We start from the raw sequence: 18,127 nt of genomic DNA, 5'->3' as shown, positions 1-18,127 counted from the left end.
TTTGATGGAGTTGAACTGTGCAGGCATCTGCACTTTGCCGCCGCTGTTGAAAGCTGAACATAGCGCCTTAATTAGCACCGTGTGGAAAAACATCAGGTGATGGACGTATTTTTTTTTTTTTTTAACTGATTGAAACACATGGCTACTCGTATACAACATTACGGTTCAGCTTCCCAACTCATTACCCCCAGAAGAAGCTGTGAGGCGAAACAACTCTATTTTATATAGTGATCTCTAACTGTAAAAAAAAACAAACTGTTATTCGAGATGCGCCAGTTTTGTTACAGAGCCCTGTCCACACTGATGTCACAACTTCTGTATATAATGGAAGCCTTGGCACACTTGGCCTTGCCGGGGCGATACTTTTACACATTGCAGCCTCATAAGACAAATGGATGTAACACTGTCCCAAATGACGGCACCTTGTCTATGACGTCACCCGTTTCTCGCTGCGATCCTTTCTCCTGCGCTCTGTCTGGAGCCTTGACCTTGTAGGTCTGGAGGGACTGATTTGCACTTAATGAGTTTTTCTTTTCTATTACTGATTTGAAGATTACCGGCATTGAGCTTTCCGCGATCTCCGGGCCACTAATTGTAGGATTTGCATGAGGATCTTTATTAAATGCCGCACTAAAATCAATATAAATAGACGTGAATCGGTTGGATCTGTGTAAGTGTCGGCATCTTGTTTAATGATCCTATGAAACGGGAGGTCAGATAAAGCTTGAAGAACAATTATGGCTGTCAAGTTTGTTTGGCGGGGCATCCGTCAGCCAAATATGACCCTATAAAACGTGTCCTTTTAATGCATGATGGATCTGAGTTCTAACAACATGAAAATTTCTAAAAAAAAGTGCCAGAAGTTAAACTTTAGGATGTAGAGACGCGAAGAACCAGCAAAAGTGGAATTTCAGCAATCCTGTGTAAATGCCGATCTGTTAAGCTTGTGTAAATGTACAATCCCATTTGTAGTTCTAATGCCCCCCATAAGCATGATATGGGTGGGCTTGGCTAACAGTCTAGAGGCCTTCTGAGTCTCAGTGATGGTGTCCGGGGAGGTAAGGATCTGGCATGGCCGATTCTCTGACAGCCGATCCTTTTTGCTCTTGGCCAGATAAGCTGCTGCCGGTGGCGTTCTCGAAGTGAACACAAGTGCTTAAGCAAGCTTTAGGAGTAAATTCGGGAGAGGTGCGAGGGTGACCGGTCTAGGCACCGTCCTGATTATTACGCTCCTATTCACTTGAGCAGAAGCTGAACTCCAGTACCCAGCAGCGGCCACTACACCGTGTATGGAGTCTCACAGGTCCGGTTCCCTATAGTAATTATTGGCGGAGCGGCATGCAGATGATTGGCGGGGGGGTGCCCAAGTGTTGGAACCCCACCAATCTAATATTGAAGACCTATCTACAGGAAAGGCCATCAGTACCGTAAACCTGGAAAGTATCGCCTAACCTGAACACAGCTTTCTCATCTGTGTCCAGGCAACTACTGGGATCACGTGCACACACTTCATTGCCGGCAGAAAGACCACCATTAATCAGAGAAATTGGAATAGTGAGAACGCTCAATGTTGGGAGCGGCCCATTAATCCCACGCTCTCGCTCATGTGCCTATCGTAAAGCGGGCACTACCACCCGTGATGCCCTTCTTAATCCCGGCTCTCGGGCTGTGGATGATGGTCTTAGATTCATCACCACTTTCCATAACCAATGGGATAAAGTCGAGAGACTGTTTGAGACAAATTGGAAAATTCTGAAAAATGACATCCGAATTTCGAATCTGTTACCTGAGCACCCATTGCTCAGTGCAAGGAGGGCCCCGAATCTTCGTGATGCTCTGATGAGGAGTTTTTGTGAAACACGCTATTAGGACCCATTCTGGTTTTCCAACTTCGGGGCTCCTATCCATGTAATGATTGTAATATCTGTGGCTATGGCCTTTTATTAATCCCACTGATTTAAGTGTACGTATGTTGAATTAAACGGCCTTGCTACTGACTTTTGTTACCTCCCCTGACGAAGCTGCTTTAGACGGCGACACGCGTTGCGACTGGCGGGCACAATCATTACCTCCCCTTGGTAAATCTGTCTCTTGGACGACCTTCAGAATGAGCGCTACTTTGTTTCGATAGGTTTTCTCATGTTGCCTTGTGCTATACCTTTCTATATTTCGACTGTGGGATCCCAGCACCATCTTCCATTGTGCATACTCACGTAATATGTCTTGCTAAGAGCGGTTGGGTCTCACATTTACGGGGCTTTTTCATGAAACAATATGGCGATTGGTTTCACATATTTATTGAATGTTAAACATTAATTTATCTGAAATTTAATTCTATGCCCCCATGTTCTAATATTTTGGTTTGCACCACACCCTTTACCTTCTGAAAGCCTGTCTCATTTGTCATTTTTGATCTGACTGATTATATTTGGGGTCATTAAATCATTGAGAATATTGTTGTGTTCGATAACCTATTTTTCTCATGTGCCCCCCTCTCTCCCCCTCTCTCCCACTCTCACCCCCTCACTGTGATGTGGATCATATGAATGGAGAAAATTAAAGAAGTCCTCCTCCCTCTTCCACGCAATTGCTCATTTTGTCTTTCTACCCAGATGATTTTTCTCTTTCCATTAGGTCTATGACATCACGTGATTAAAAACTGACTAGCTGAATCCTTCTAAGTTCTATCTAGAAACAGGAGGTCAAATTTCCCTGTATGAGTCACTGCAAAAGTCCCTAGCAGATGGAGGAGGGGGATGATTTCTACACGGGCAAGAGACTTCCTGTTTCTACATAACGCAGAGAAAAGAGAAGAATCATTTGGGTAGAAAGACAAAATGAGCAATTGCAAGCACACAGTGCTGTATAATATGATGATTGCAATATACTAAGAGGATAAAAATTATGATAGGAGGATGAGGAGGAGGGCTTCTTTAAGGGAAGAGGTGCTGGGGTCTGTATTTATTTTCTGTGTTGGTTTTTTTTTTTTTTTTTTTTTCTTTCAGCATCCTAATGGAGGGACCCTCCTTCATTAACTAAATGAGCGCGTCCCCACCATGCTGCACAGTTTTGGCTAAAGCTTGTATTTGATCCGTCTTCTCTACCTCTTCTCTTACTGTCACCTCCTGTAGTGGTGAAGGCGACAGCTGTCCTGTAAGTGGCAGCTTTATTGCGGAGCGGCTGTTAAATTGTCCTGACGGCTTTCTGTCTTGGCTCCGGTGTTGCATTCCCCCCCACCCCACAAACGCCCATTATTCTTACCCGGGGATGTGACAGCGCGCTCCCCCTGCGGAGATTCCCAACATTAAGTGAGCAGTTTTTTGGCGATATCACGAAATATGTTCTCAAAAGTAATACAAGCCGTCCGCCTGCACCTGTACGCCGCATGAGCGATGTCCACTTAGGTGGATTTACGGGAGGAAGCAAACATTATTACCTTTGCCGGTACTTGACTTTGGAAGTAAATTGTCTGATAAAGGAAAAGTTTTTTTCTTTTTTCTTTTTTTTTTATTTTTTATCATTCTGTATACATTGAAAATTTCGATGCCAGACATTGCACTTTTTTTTATTAATGGGCAAACTGGTTGGGGAATCTTCATGGCGATGGGTTTCCTTGGCCGAACAGATTTATGCAGAGCATCACCAAGCACATTGGATGGAGTGGTGTAAAGCCACCATCACTGGACTCTGGAGGAGACGTGATCTGTTCAGTGACGGATCATACTTCTCTATGTGGCGTCTGATCATAGAATCATAGAGTTGGAAGGGACCTCCTGGGCCTTCTGGTCCAACCCCCTGCTCAAATGATGGAGGAATCTGGGTTTGGTGATTCCAGGAGAACGTTACCCGCCGCACTGATGGTGGAGGAGGTTAACACTATCAGGGCTGTGGAGTCGGTAAGCCAAACTTCCGACTCCTTAATTTCCATGACTCCGACTCCACCAAAATGGGCTCCGACTCCGACTCCACAACCCTGAATACTATTGGCTTGTTTTTTAGGGTTCGGTCTTGGCTCCTTGGTTCCTAAGAAGAGAAATCTTAATTCTTTAGCACAACACATCATGGACCATTATAGCTTCTACATTTGTGGGGACAGTTTGGGGTAGACCACTTTCTGTTCCCCATGACCGTGCCCAGTGCACAAGGTCCATACAGACATGGAGGTAGGGCTTTGGTGGAAGAACATGACCACCCAGCCGCACAGAGCCTAGACCTTGACCCATCCAAGACTGAAGATTACAATCCCAGCCTCTCGTCAACATCAAGGTCTGATCTCAAAAATGCTCTTCTGGATGAATGGACAAAGATTCCCACGGACTCCCCGTAATAGTACGCCGATGTCGGACTCCCCCCTGTCTGGTGCGGGCTTCGGCGTGGAGCCCGCACCTTTCCGGACACACGTCAGCTGATCTATACAGCTAATGTGCCCGCAACATCCGCGGGTGGAATCGAAATCCACCCGCTGCTGTTAACCTGTTAAATGCCGCCGTCAGAGATTGAATGTGAGATTTAATGTGATCGTGCTGGAAGCGCGTCCATACTCCCACCCATCGTCGCCCGTGTCACATGACCGCGGGTCGCCTATGGGTTGGCATGACATCCAGAGGTCTGATCATCACCTGTGTGTAGTAGAGGAGATCAGACAACTGCAGCTTCTAGTTTCCCATAAAGACTATTGAGACATGCAGAAAGTAAAAAAAAAAAGTTTTTAAAAATATTAAAAAAATTAAAAAAATAAAAGTTCGAGTCACCCCCCCCTTTCGCCCCATTCAAAAAAAAAAAAAAAAAAATCAAATATACACATATTTGGTATTGTCGCGTTCAGAATCGCCCGATCTATCAATAAATTTTTTTTTACCCAATCGCTAAACTACGTTTTAAGAAAAAATCAACGCCAGAATTACGTTTTTTTTGGTCCCAGCAACATTGCATTAAAATGCAATAACGGGCAATCAAAAAATCATATCTGCACCAAAATGGTATCATTAAAAACATCAGCCCGGCATGCAAAAAAATAAGCCCTCACCCAACCTGGGAACATGAAAAATGGAGACGCTACGGGTATTGGAAACGGTGCAGTTTTTTTTTTTTTTCTCTAACAAACTTAATTTTTTTTTCACCACTTGGATAAAATAGAACCTGGACATGTTTGGTGTCTAAGAACTCACAATGACCTGGAGAATCATAATGGCAGGGCAGTTTTAGCATTTAGTGAGCATGGCAATTTCACCGCACTTAGGCTTGTTTCACACTTGCGTTTTTTTGCGCTGTTATTTAGCGCTAAAAAACGCATGCGTTTTTCCCCCCTATATTTTGCATGGGATGCGCTTATGTGCGCTTACCCATGCGTTTGTATGCGTTTTTGTGCGCATGTGTTTTTTTGCAGTGTGCGCTCGGGCGCACAAAATGCAGCTTGTTGCATTTTTTGTGCGACCGACTTGCCCCAAAACGCATGCGCGTTTACAGCAAGACACCCATTGTAAGTCTATAGCTGCGCATGCGTTTTTTAGTTGTACATTGGTTAGACAATGGTTGGGGTTAGAAGAGTCAGGGTTTGGGGTTAGGGTTGGTTAGGGTTAGAGTCAGGGGTTAGGGTTAGTACTACTAACTCTAACCCCTAACCCTAATAATATCTTGATTTTTTTTGGTGATGACAATGTTGAAAAAAACGCAAACGCACTAAAAACGCATAAAAACGCTGCGTTTTTTTCCTGCATATGCTTGAAAAAAAACCAGCGGTTGTATGCGTTTTTTCCATGCGTTTTTTTGCACAAAAAACGCGCAGCAAAAAAACGCAAGTGTGAAAGTAGCCTTAGATTTTTTTTTTTCCCATTTTCCAATACACTACACGGTATGGTAAAATCAATGGTGTCGTTCAAAACTACAACTCGTCCTGCAAAAAACAAGCCCCTCACATGGCCATATTGACCAAATAATAAAGTTATGGCTCTGGGAAGAAGGGGAGCAAAAAATGGAAGGGCAAAAACAAATATACCTCCGAGGGTTAAGCTCTATGGATGTAGAAAAGGATGGGATCAGAAAAGTTCCTGTAGGTGTAATGTGGAGGGGGCACATATTTTTACCTGTATGGTATGTGTGTACACTTTGAGAAAGTCATTACAGTCACTCGAAAAGCAATTCTGAGCATTATTCTTTGTGTATTTTATGTAAAGTGTTTTGTCTTGTTGTTTTTTGCAAAGTTTGTTTTGTATTGTAATACACTTTTGGACTCTCGTACAGGGATTTTAGCGTTGCCCTTTTGAATGGCTGCGTGGTGTCTTGTGTGATGTGTCTGTGCATACAAATCTGCTCGCGGCCCTTTAGGATATACAGGGCATTTGTAAAGGACGGGCAGCCATGGGGACTTTTGTGAGGTTTTGCACTGTCTCTATGATGATGGTGATTTGTGCCTCCTTTTGTGCTGTGACTCGCCATGATTGGATTGTGCTGCCCTTCCTGCAGTTATGGTGGGAGCGAGGCTGCGTTCATCACCCCCGCCGGGTCACGTTCTCGGCACCTACATACGTCGCCCCTGGCAATCGCCTGATTCTGCGGTGCCCAGCTCATATTATATGGTGTTTATTCAGATGAATAGATGTCCATATATATCAGCCAGAGTCCTACAGAGGGGCCCCTTATTCTTACTCCTAGGGGGCCTCCATTTTCCTACCTGCGTATAAATAAAAGGCCACCCTGTGTCCGCTAATGGGGCTGTCTGCCTGTGACCAGCCATCCACCCTCCTGCTCACAATCCTTTGTCTGGTGGTTGGACAACTACCTGCAGCAGGAGCCTCCCCCCTATACTCTGTCTGCTATAAAACAAATGGATTTTAATCCATATTCCGTTGAATAAACCCCAAAAATGAAAGTGATCAGATGTAAAATTAATCCCCAGTGATCTCTAGTGGATTTCTTCAAGACAGGAAAAATTGGACTCTTCACAGAGGAGGGACTTTCTAGGGGCTCCTGTTTTGGAGGTAGCAATCCTAAAAGTCAATATCGACTCTTTATAGTGCCTTGCCACATGACTTGGGGTTATACGGCCAAACCTGAAACTTCAGTTGCAGAAACATGTTATGGGGCTTTACCCCTCATCAGTGCGAATCAGGAGAACTGGTTAGGAGGCCTAAAGGATAAAGTTCTTTACTTTCCCTTTTTCCTTTCTCCTTCCCAGCAAGAGAACTTTTAACGATGGTTTTGGTTTGGCAGAAAATGTAATTTGTAAGTTCCGGGGGGCTTCATAATGTGTTGTGTGGTGTTTTTTTTTTTTTTTTGTGTAACACTTTGGGAAGCGTTGGCAGTGTTTTAAGAAAAAAAAAATCAATTTTTTTCCTAGGTACACTGGAAACTTCACCCACACCACAGAAATATGAAGTCCATTCTGACCTCCATATTTTCTTCACAGGCGTACCAGTCGTTCCCGGCACGGACTCTCCTATTACTTGTATAACAGAAGCACAGGAATTCTCAAACAAATATGGCTTCCCTATAATCTTCAAGGCTGCGTATGGCGGTGGCGGACGAGGCATGAGAGTGGTGCGGAGTTATGAGGTATAGTTTCACAATCGGGATACTTCATATTCAAGCCTGATCTGATGACCAGTCAAGCGGGATAAGACTGTGTTCACATTGCTGGGTTTCAGTAGGAGCTCCCCGCTTTGCAGTTCTGGCTATTTTACACTGAAGAAAGCATATTCTTAATGACTCTTTTACATGTCAAGGGAGGTCTATCGGGCATTTCATTTGACAGTGTCCTCTGTTTTAGTTAAGGGTAACTCCCAAAATTATTATTTTTTTTTTTTGTTTGTGTTTTTTTTTTTTTTTTTTGTGGGTACAGAATCAATCATGTGTGCCAGCAGCCTTTTTTTTTTTTTTTTTTTTTCTTTTTAAATCTGCCCTTATTTGCAGCTGTCACCCCCTTAATGAAGAACGGCAGGGCTTTCTTTACCCTTTTGTTGCCACTGGATCTGTCCCCATTGTAATGCTGTCGATCGAGCATGTGTAGTTGCATCCACTGATCCTGTGTCATAAAACCTCTAACTTTTGAATTGTAGCACATTTCAGCTATGCTACTCTAAAGATCCCTCTAGTTACAGATGCATTTGCACCTAATGACCCTGTCTAATTCATGAAAAAACAGATGCGCCTAATGACCCTGCCTAATTCATGAAAAACAGATGCGCCTAATGACCCAGTTTAATTCATGAAAAAAGATGCGCCTAATGACCCTAATTCATGAAAAGATGCGCCTAATGACCCTAATTCATGAAAAAACAGATGCGTCTAATGACCCTAATTCATGAAAAAACAGATGCGTCTAATGACCCTAATTCATGAAAAAACAGATGCGTCTAATGACCCTAATTCATGAAAAAACAGATGCGCCTAATGACCCTGTCTAATTCATGAAAAAATAGATGCGCCTAATGACCCTGTCTAATTCATGAAAAAACAGATGCGCCTAATGACCCTGTCTAATTCATGAAAAAACAGATGCGCCTAATGACCCTGTCTAATTCATGAAAAACAGATGCGCCTAATGACCCTGTCTAATTCATGAAAAACAGATGCGCCTAATGACCCTGTCTAATTCATGAAAAACAGATGCGCCTAATGACCCAGTTTAATTCATGAAAAAAGATGCGCCTAATGACCCAGTTTAATTCATGAAAAAAGATGCGCCTAATGACCCTAATTCATGAAAAAACAGATGCGTCTAATGACCCTAATTCATGAAAAACAGATGCGCCTAATGACCCAAATTCATGAAAAAACAGATGCGCCTAATGACCCTGTCTAATTCATGAAAAAACAGATGCGCCTAATGACCCTGTCTAATTCATGAAAAAACAGATGCACCTAATGACCCTGTCTAATTCATGAAAAAACAGATGCACCTAATGACCCTGTCTAACTCATGAAAAAACAGATGCGCCTAATGACCCTGTCTAACTCATGAAAAAACAGATGCGCCTAATGACCCTGTCTAATAAAATATTTAAATATTTGCCAGCTCGGTAGTATCACAGTTCAGCAATGCTATGCTGAAGATCCCTTTAATGCCATCTGTATTTGCACTTAATGATCCTGTATAATTCATTAAAACAGATGCACTTATGACCTTCCTAGTAACCCCCCCCCCCCCAACTCTCACGACATCCTCATTGCCCGACAACTGTGTTGTATTACCGTTCAACTCCGCTCTGCTATGCATGCAGGAGAGAGCATGATCCCGCTCTGAAGATCTCCATGGACCAAAAGGTGAATGTGGAGCTTGTAAATAGTAACTAATATTGGCCAAATAGTTGGGTTGCAGTCGCTACATTCAAAACCATAAACGGTCACCCCATCCATACAAATAATCATTGCCTAAATTGAGATCTGTCGAGAAACACACAGGAGAGCAAAGGGGCGGGGGCATGCAGGAATGAAGAGAATCAGGGTGCCGCCGGAAAAACTAGCTTTTGCAGATACGAATGTCAGCGCTGTGACGTTAAATGCACATGGAGGCGGAAGGAAATGAAAAAAGACTCAAAGGTACAAGAAAATTTACTTTGCGCTTAGTCTGTTTATTAATCATAGTCATACAAATTCTGAGCTTAAATATAAGCTGAAGATATGGATGAACTCTTTATGCATCAAATGGCCAAGTTATCCAAAAATATGACAGTTGTCATGGGAGATTTCAACTATCCAGACATTTTGTTGGGAATCTCTCAGGCAAAACTAACAGGTCAAGGAAATTCTTATCCTCTCTTGCTGACAACTTCATCTTCCAAAAGGTAGGGGAGAAAACAAGGGGAACTGCTACCTTGGATCTAATCCTTATAAACAGGGAGGAAATGGTTGAGGAGGTAAAAGTGGCTGGGACCCTAGGAGGTAGCGACCATGCTATTTTAGAATTTTGGATAACTAGAGGAGGATGTGAAGACTCAGACTTCAAGGTTAGATTTCAGAAAGGCAGATTTTAAGGGATTCAGAGAATTGGAGGGATCCAATGGCTGGATATCCTTAAAGACAAAAATGTCCAGGAAGGATGGGAAATCTTGAAAAATGAAATTCTCAAAGCACAAATATTAACAATTCCGAAAAGAGGGAAGAATTGGAAGCATTTAAGGAAACCTGGATGGATGAACACAGAACTTAAGCACATGCTAAAAAGGAAGAAAAAAATGTTTATAAAATGGAAAGAGGGAGGCATATCTAAAGAAGAATATAATGCTGTCTGCAGAACCTGCAGGGCACAAATCATATTAGCTAAAGCTGACAATGAATTGAAGCTTGCAAGAGATGTCAAAAGCAATAATAAAGGATTTTGGGGATATGTCAAAAGTAAAAGAAAAGCCAAAGATGTTATAGGATTTTTACAGGATGAAAATGATGAAATAGTAAGATAGGATGTTGAGAAGGCCGAACTTTTAAATTCCTATTTTGCATCTGTTTTCTCTCAGAAAGGAAAAGTAACATCAACTGTTCTTCACTGTCCTTTTAAGGGAATAGAAGAATCCAGGATATCTATAAACAGAAAGATAGTGAGGAAACACTTAGCTAACCTAAATGAATTCAAGTCTCCAGGTCCAGATGAATTACACCCCAGAGTACTGAAGGAGATAGTAGAAGAAATTTTTGAACCCCTCTCCATAATCTTTGAAAATTCTCGGAGAACAGGAGAAGTCCCAGAAGACTGGAGAAGAGCAAATGTTGTTCCTATCTTCAAAAAAGGGAAGAAGGTGGACCCAGGCAACTATAGGCCGGTGAGTCTGACTTCTATACCAGGAAAGATCTTTGAACAAATTATTAAACAACATGTATGTCAGTACCTGGATAAGAATGAAGTGATTAAACAGAGTCAGCATGGGTTTGTAACTAATAAGTCATGTCAGACTAATTTAATTTCCTTCTATGACGGAATCACTGATTGGGTGGATCAAGGAAATGCTGTAGATATAGTATATCTTGACTTCAGCAAAGCATTTGACAAAGTATCTCATACAATCCTTATTGATAAAATGACTAAGTATGGAATGGACAAGGCAACTGTTAGGTGGATTCATAACTGGCTTAGTGATCGGACCCAAAGAGTGGTCGTAAATGGCTGCACGTCCAGTTGGAAGAATGTCTCAAGTGGGGTACCACAGGGCTCTGTCCTGGGCCCTGTATTGTTCAACATCTTTATCAACGATTTAGATGAGGGAATTGAGGGTAAACTGATTAAATTTGCTAATGACACAAAGCTAGGAGGGATAGCTAATACTAGAGAAGAGAGAGAGAGGATTCAAAAAGATCTAAATTAACTGGAGAAGTGGGCAGCAACTAACAGAATGGGTTTTTAACAGGGAAAAATGCAAAGTACTACATGTGGGCAATAAAAATGAAAAAAGCATATACAGAATGGGAGGAATAGGGCTAAGCAACAGCACATGTGAAAAAGACTTGGGTATACTAATAGATCACAGACTGAATATGAGTCAACAGTGTGATGCAGCAGCAAAAAAGGCAAATGCAATTCCAGGATGTATTAACAGAAGCATACAGTCTAGATCACGTGAAGTCATTATTTCCCTCTACTCCTCTTTGGTCAGACCTCATCTGGAATATTGTGTCCAGTTTTGGGCACCACATTTTAAAAAAAGACATCAACAAACTGGAGCAAGTTCAGAAAAGAGTGACCAGAATGGTGACCGGTCTGCAAACCCTGTCTTATGAGGAAAGGTTGCAGGATTTGGGAATGTTTAGCCTGCAAAAGAGAAGACTGAGAGGAGACTTAATAGCTGTCTACAAATATCTCAAGGGCTGTCACATTGTAGAAGGATCAACTTTATTCTCATTTGCACAAGGAAAGACTAGAAGCAATTGGATGAAACTGAATGGGCGGTGACACAGATTAGATATTAGAAAAAACTTTTTGACAGAGTGATCAATGAGTGGAACAGGCTGCCACAAGAAGTGGTGAGTTCTCCTTCAATGGAAGTCTTCAAACAGAGGCTGGACAGACATCTGACTGGGATGATTTAGCGAATCCTGCTTTGAGCAGGGGGTTGGACCAGATGGCCCAGAAGGTCCCTTCCAACTCTACGATTCTATGAGTGCCATGTTGCAGCTTTAGGTACCCCCTCTCAATCATGAAAACAAAACATTAGGTAATTTACTGGTTACACTATTCCATTAATGTGTTGGATTCCTATGACGCAGCATTTCTTCTTGTTTGCCAGCTTGCTGTCTCGGGGTCACTTTATATTCCACCTTTTTCCCCTTCCTTTTAATTTCGCTTAGTTTCCGCTGTGCCACATTCCCATAGATCTATCTTCTAATGTTTATGACTTAATGATGCCCTCCAGGTCCCTTGCAGCTGATTAGGATAAATACTCATCGGGTTTTCCCCAACCATAAATATTCCGATCCCTTCCTAGTTCCCCCACCACTGTAGCTCCAGGCCGCAGCTCTGCAGGCTGAAAGGTTTAATTTCCATGTATCCTGCTGTAACAGATGGTATTCTGCCGCCCGCTAAAGAAATATTAATAAGAGCCGCTATGAGCAGCTGAGATGCAGCATTTACGGTGTTCATTTCAGATTTTACTTTCCACTCTTTCTGCAGCAGCTTTTTGTGTATGTTGGACATTTAGGGCTCTGTTCACATCTACGTTAGCGGTTCAGTTGCAGATTTTTTTTTTTTCTTAGCAAAACATTTATAGGGCTGCATCTGATGCCAGTAGTGTCAGTTGTGCATAAAATTTGGCATCAGAATAGATCTTAAAGGGACCTGTCACTTGCCATAAGCATGTAGTTTTTTTTTTTACCTGGTGTAAATGCCGCTAGTCTCCTGAATCAGGCGCTGTTTTTCTTTCTCTCCTTTGACTCTCCGTTCTTGAGATATAGCCCACTGTTCCCGGTGTGTGAATCTTGTCTTTTTAGCCAGTGGGCGTGGTCCTGCATACGCACGCCCACAGAAGAGCTGAGGACCTCGCCCACTTGGCTAAGCAGACTAGATTTTTCTACAGGAAAGAGGGGACCATATCTCAGGAATGGAGGGGCGCAGAAACAAAAGAAAAACATCACCGGAGTCAGGAGTACAGCGGCATTTACACCATGTTAAGTAACGCATCAGAAATTTCTGCACCAAATACTTCACCTGTGCACATACCCTAATACAGGAAATCTGTCTCTAACCTGTGGCTGGTACTGCTGTAAATGCATCCCGGAGATGGGGTATAACTTGCTGATTGCCTCAAAGGCCGATCGCTACGGGATCTACAGGCACTTCCAGGGCTTGATGTGCCTGCTCGACCTCTGCTGTTGTCATGGTCTATGGTGCTACTGCTTGAGTAAGCTGAGCGCAGCGCTCGATAGCCACATAGACAATGAAGAGAGCAGAGATTGGGCATGCGCGACTTCTGCTCTATGCTGAACCGTCCTGTTCTCGAGGTCATGGTGGGTCCCATCATATGAACAACCAGTGATCAGCAATAGAGCTGAGGGAACCTGAATTATAACTTTCTTCTGGAATTCCATTTTATAGCTTGGGAATCCAGGGAGAGGGGAGAGAGATTTCCCAGCCCCAAAGTTTGGGTCCCCATTGATTCAGGTTCGGGTATAGTTCTCGTAACTGAACCGAACTTTGGACTAATGTTCGGTCGGATGCCAGAACCCAAACTTTTTATGGGGTTTCACTTTTTAGCAAGGTTCTGGTGAAAAGAAGTTAACAACAATTCACAGGACAGGTGATGACTTATCAGTAGGTGTCTGACCGCTGAGACCCATACTTGCTGATCGGTGAGAGTCTGACACCTGGGACCCACACCGATCAACAGAAAGGGGAATTTTTATTCCTGATGGGGCACTTTTATCTCTGTTTCAAATTGGAGCAGCGGGCCAGATGCCTGATACTCCAACAGCCGAGTGCAGGAAATTAATGGGGCAGCGTTAAGGAGTGTGCATTGTTTCTCCATTCTAAAGGGAATACAATTTTCCCGTTCTGCCCATTTGTGTGAGGTCCCGGGGGTCGGACCCTCCCACCCATGAGCAAGTATGGGTCCTGGGGGTTGGTGTTATGATTGGGTCACCGAGGAGGAGCGCAAGACCAAGCTAAGCTACAGAAAACCAGAGAGGTTGGTAACTAAGCGGATTGCAGACCCCTGATCCTATCCACACAACTAGCAGTAGCCGTGGAGCGTACCTACAATGATTCTAGACGCTTCGACACAGCTGGAGAGCTAAATAAGCCTAAAGCAAGAAAGGGGAATTCTAAACTGCCCCAGAGCAGACTCCAAAGGAATAGATGGCCTCCAAACATATATTGTCGGTTAGACAAGATGAAAACACAAACGCAGGTAGGAAAATAGACTGAGCAAATGATGGGGCCCACACTAACTAGACAGGACAGGACACTGAAGACACTGTCTGCAATCACGCAAAAAACCCTGCAAAAAGTCCAACACGTCTGATAGTGGGCGAAGTCGTTCGACTTCAGTATTTTTCTATATCAGCACTCTGGTATATTCTGAAAGCAGAGCAAAAAAGAGGCCAATCTAATAAGGGACAAAAACAAACTGGCACAAGCAGTAGCATATGGATGGAGATTCAGCATAGCCCCAGCCAGAGCTGGCTTACCACACAAAACTGAAATAGACAAAACCAGATCAAATGTGAACAATAGCAAAAGAACACTTAGCTGAGCATGCAGGGACTGAGCTGGAAACTAAGACCTCAGGAGGCAGGAAAAAATCACCAGCAGGGATAGAGGGAGTCGGTTTTCTTAAATCCAGTCAGAAACTCCAGATCTCCAATCGTCCTCCTCATTATCAGGTGGCAAGCCTCTGTTAATCAGATCAGCTCCATTACCTCCAGTCACCACCAGAGGGAGCCCAGAAAGAGAACTCGCGACCCCTCTTTCAATACAACCAGCTCCACTACCTTCACTAGTAACCAGAGGTAGGCCAGAAAGCAAATTTGCAACAGGTTGGACCCTCCCCACCCATGAGCAAGTATGGGTCCCGGGGGTCGGACCCTCCCCACCCATGAGCAAGTATGGGGCCCAGGGGTCGGAACCTCCCACCCATGAGCAAGTATGGGTCCCACCCATGAGCAAGTATGGGTCCCGGGGGTCGGACCCTCCCACCCATGAGCAAGTATGGGTCCCACCCATGAGCAAGTATGGGTCCCGGGGGTCAGACCCCTCCCACCCATGAGCAAGTATGGGTCCCGGGGGTCAGACCCCTCCCACCCATGAGCAAGTATGGGTCCCGGGGGTCAGACCCTTCCCACCCATGAACAAGTATGGGTCCTGGGGGTTGGTGTTATGATTGGGTCACCGAGGAGGAGCGCAAGACCAAGCTAAGCTACAGAAAACCAGAGAGGTTGGTAACTAAGCGGATTGCAGACCCCTGATCCTATCAACACAACTAGCAGTAGCCATGGAGCGTACCTACGATTATCCTAGACGCCTCGACACAGCTGGAGAGCTAAATAAGCCTAAAGCAAGAAAGGGGAAAGCTAAACTGCCCCAGAGCAGACCCCAAAGGAATAGATGGCCTCCAAACATATATTGTCGGTGAGACAAGATGAAAACACAAATGCAGGTAGGAAAATAGACTGGGCAAACGTTGGGGCCCACACTAACTAGACAGGACAGGAAAGGAAAGACACTGTCTGCAATCACGCAGAAAACCCTGCAAAAAGTCCAACACGTCTGATAGTGGGCGAAGTCGTTCGACTTCAGTATTTTTCTATATCAGCACTCTGGTATATTCTGAAAGCAGAGCAAAAAAGAGGCCAATCTAATAAGGGACAAAAACAAACTGGCACAAGCACACAAAATTGAAATGGACAAAACCAGATCAAATGTGAACAGTAGCACACTTGGCTGAGCATGCAGGGACTGAGCTGGAAACTAAAATCGCCAGCAGGGATAGAGGGAGTCGGCTTTCTTAAATCCAGTCAGAAACTCCAGATCTCCAATCGTCCTCCTCATTATCAGGTGGCAAGCCTCTGTTAATCAGATCAGCTCCATTACCTCCAGTAACACCAGAGGGAGCCCAGAAAGAGAACTCGCGACCCCTCTGTCAATACAACCAGCTCCACTACCTTCACTAGTAACCAGAGGTAGGCCAGAAAGTGAATTCACAACAGGTTGGACCCTCCCCACCCATGAGCAAGTATGGGTCCCGGGGGTTGGACCCTCCAACCCACGAGCAAATATGTGGGTCCACCCATGAGCAAGTATGGGTCCCAGGGGTCAGAACCTCCCACCCATGAGCAAGTATGGGTCCCGGGGGTCGGACCCCCACCGATAACTTACCACCTCTCCCGTGGATAGCTCATAACTAATTTTCACCAGACAACCCCTTCAAAGCCCTTTTGATGCAAGCCATATGGGGAAAAATAAATATCAATGTGAAAGTTCTGTCCCTGAACAGTTGCAGGATTGTGAAAGGAGCGATCGGCCAATGGAGGAGCGTTGAGCATGTTCATCAATGTTTAGACTAGCCAAATGTCAGGAGCGAGTGTTGGTCGATAACGCACGCTTGGCCCATTATCGGCCCCTCTGTAAAGCCCCTTAGCGGCCGCTGTGACCTTACTTGTCGCCCTCAAATCTCTCTTTCCAGTAGATTTTATTAAGTGAGAGGAAAGTGGCCTTAAAAAGGAACGGCGGAACGGAGCCTTTTACAGACCTCCTGCAATGTATCATCAGCGGCATGGCTTCCCCTTTGTGTCTGGAGAGCGGAGGGGAGGCAGGAAACGCGGCACACAAGCCGGTGCCTTAATGGAAATGTAAAGTCGAGCTCATTAACTGGAGCGGCAGAAAGAAATGAGATTTAAATTGTGATAAAAGTAAGAGATGGGAGTAAATGGAGTCATCCACAATTCAAGGGAGATTCCTCCAGCGATGCTTTATGGTCTAATAAGTCATTTGTCTTTTTGATGATGGAGCAAGTGCTCGGGTCATGCCGTAAAATCTCGGAGCTGTGCCGGGGAGATGGGGCTTTCATGTCTGCCAAATTACTATGGTCATTGCAATGTCTGGTTCTCCTAATAATGGCCTCAATTTTATGTGATAAGCGACAGAAACCTCGGATACAGGCGGCCTCCTCCCAGCATGCCTTTAATGCTAGGATTTAACCCCTTCTTACGCTGCGTTGGGTGCTGGTGTACGGAACGGGCTCCGAGCGCCGCACACGGCAGGTGACTGCTGTGCTTTACAGGCGACATCCTTCTCCAAAAAGCGGAGATTGTATTAAGCTGTTAACCCCCCAAATGCAACCGTTGGTCTCTGACTGCGGCATTTACGGCGCGGTACTAATGGCAGCTGGGGAACTACTGATGGCTGCCATCTTGGTACTCCCATACTTTTAGTAAGCCAGATCTCATAGATATTGCACCTCATAGAAAAAGTGTTACCGTACTTTATTTATTTATTTTTTTGTTAGAGTTTTGAACTTTTTTTTATTTTTAAAAAATTTAAAAAAGTCTGGATTACCTTTTTTGTTTTCTCCTCCTCCCCCCCCCCCCCCCCCCATTAAAAATGTAGAATTTTTAACCCGTGCAGTAAACTCTGTAGCGCAATAAATAAAAAGTGAAACTTCTGAATTCTTGACAATTATTGGCCACGACACACAAAAAAATTGAATAAAAGCTGACTAGTATGTTATAAGTACCCCGAAATGGTAACAATAAAAAAGTAGTCTCACCGCACACATAACAGGCCTCAGTCTACACAGCTGAATTGATGGGGGGAAAATTTATTATTATTATTGTTGTTGTTGTTATTAATAATAAATTTTATTATTTATTGTGAATAAAGTTAATAAGAAATTTGATAATAAAAATTCTAATAATAATTTTCCACCACTTAAAGAAGAAAAAAAATACAAGTTTGGTATCTCCGTAATTGTCCTGACCTGCGAAAGCGCAAAAGTGAATTATTGCCCAGTTGTGATGGGGTTAAATTGGATCTAAACCGAGATCTAGTATTGTAAATGTAAAACCAAGTTCATACAGGAACCGAATGAACAGTTCATGGCCAGAAGTGGTTCCGCGGTAGTAAACCATGTCTGCTTTCTTGGAAAAACAGCACCACGCGGGTCCACTGGTCATGCCAAGTATTGCAATGTAGCGCTATTCAAGCATGATT

The 18,127-nt window shown here is 43.8% G+C and overlaps 1 protein-coding gene across 2 annotated transcripts in view; it reads left to right on the top strand.

Annotated features, from left to right (window-relative positions):
• PC (pyruvate carboxylase) overlaps positions 1-18,127 on the top strand; it is a 342,511-nt gene that overhangs the window by 37,709 nt on the left and 286,675 nt on the right. For both annotated transcript variants that reach the window (XM_073578487.1, XM_073578486.1), the window contains exon 5: positions 7,406-7,551. In XM_073578487.1, coding sequence (XP_073434588.1) covers positions 7,406-7,551 — 146 coding nt within the window. The remainder of the gene's footprint in view (positions 1-7,405; positions 7,552-18,127) is intronic.

This window comes from Dendrobates tinctorius, unplaced genomic scaffold, assembly GCF_039654945.1.
Source record: "Dendrobates tinctorius isolate UK_male_01 unplaced genomic scaffold, ASM3965494v1 ptg000059l, whole genome shotgun sequence".
NCBI classification, from domain to species: Eukaryota; Metazoa; Chordata; class Amphibia; order Anura; family Dendrobatidae; genus Dendrobates; species Dendrobates tinctorius.
Note: the sequence above shows the minus strand (reverse complement) of the source record. Positions and strands in the feature narration are given on the sequence as shown.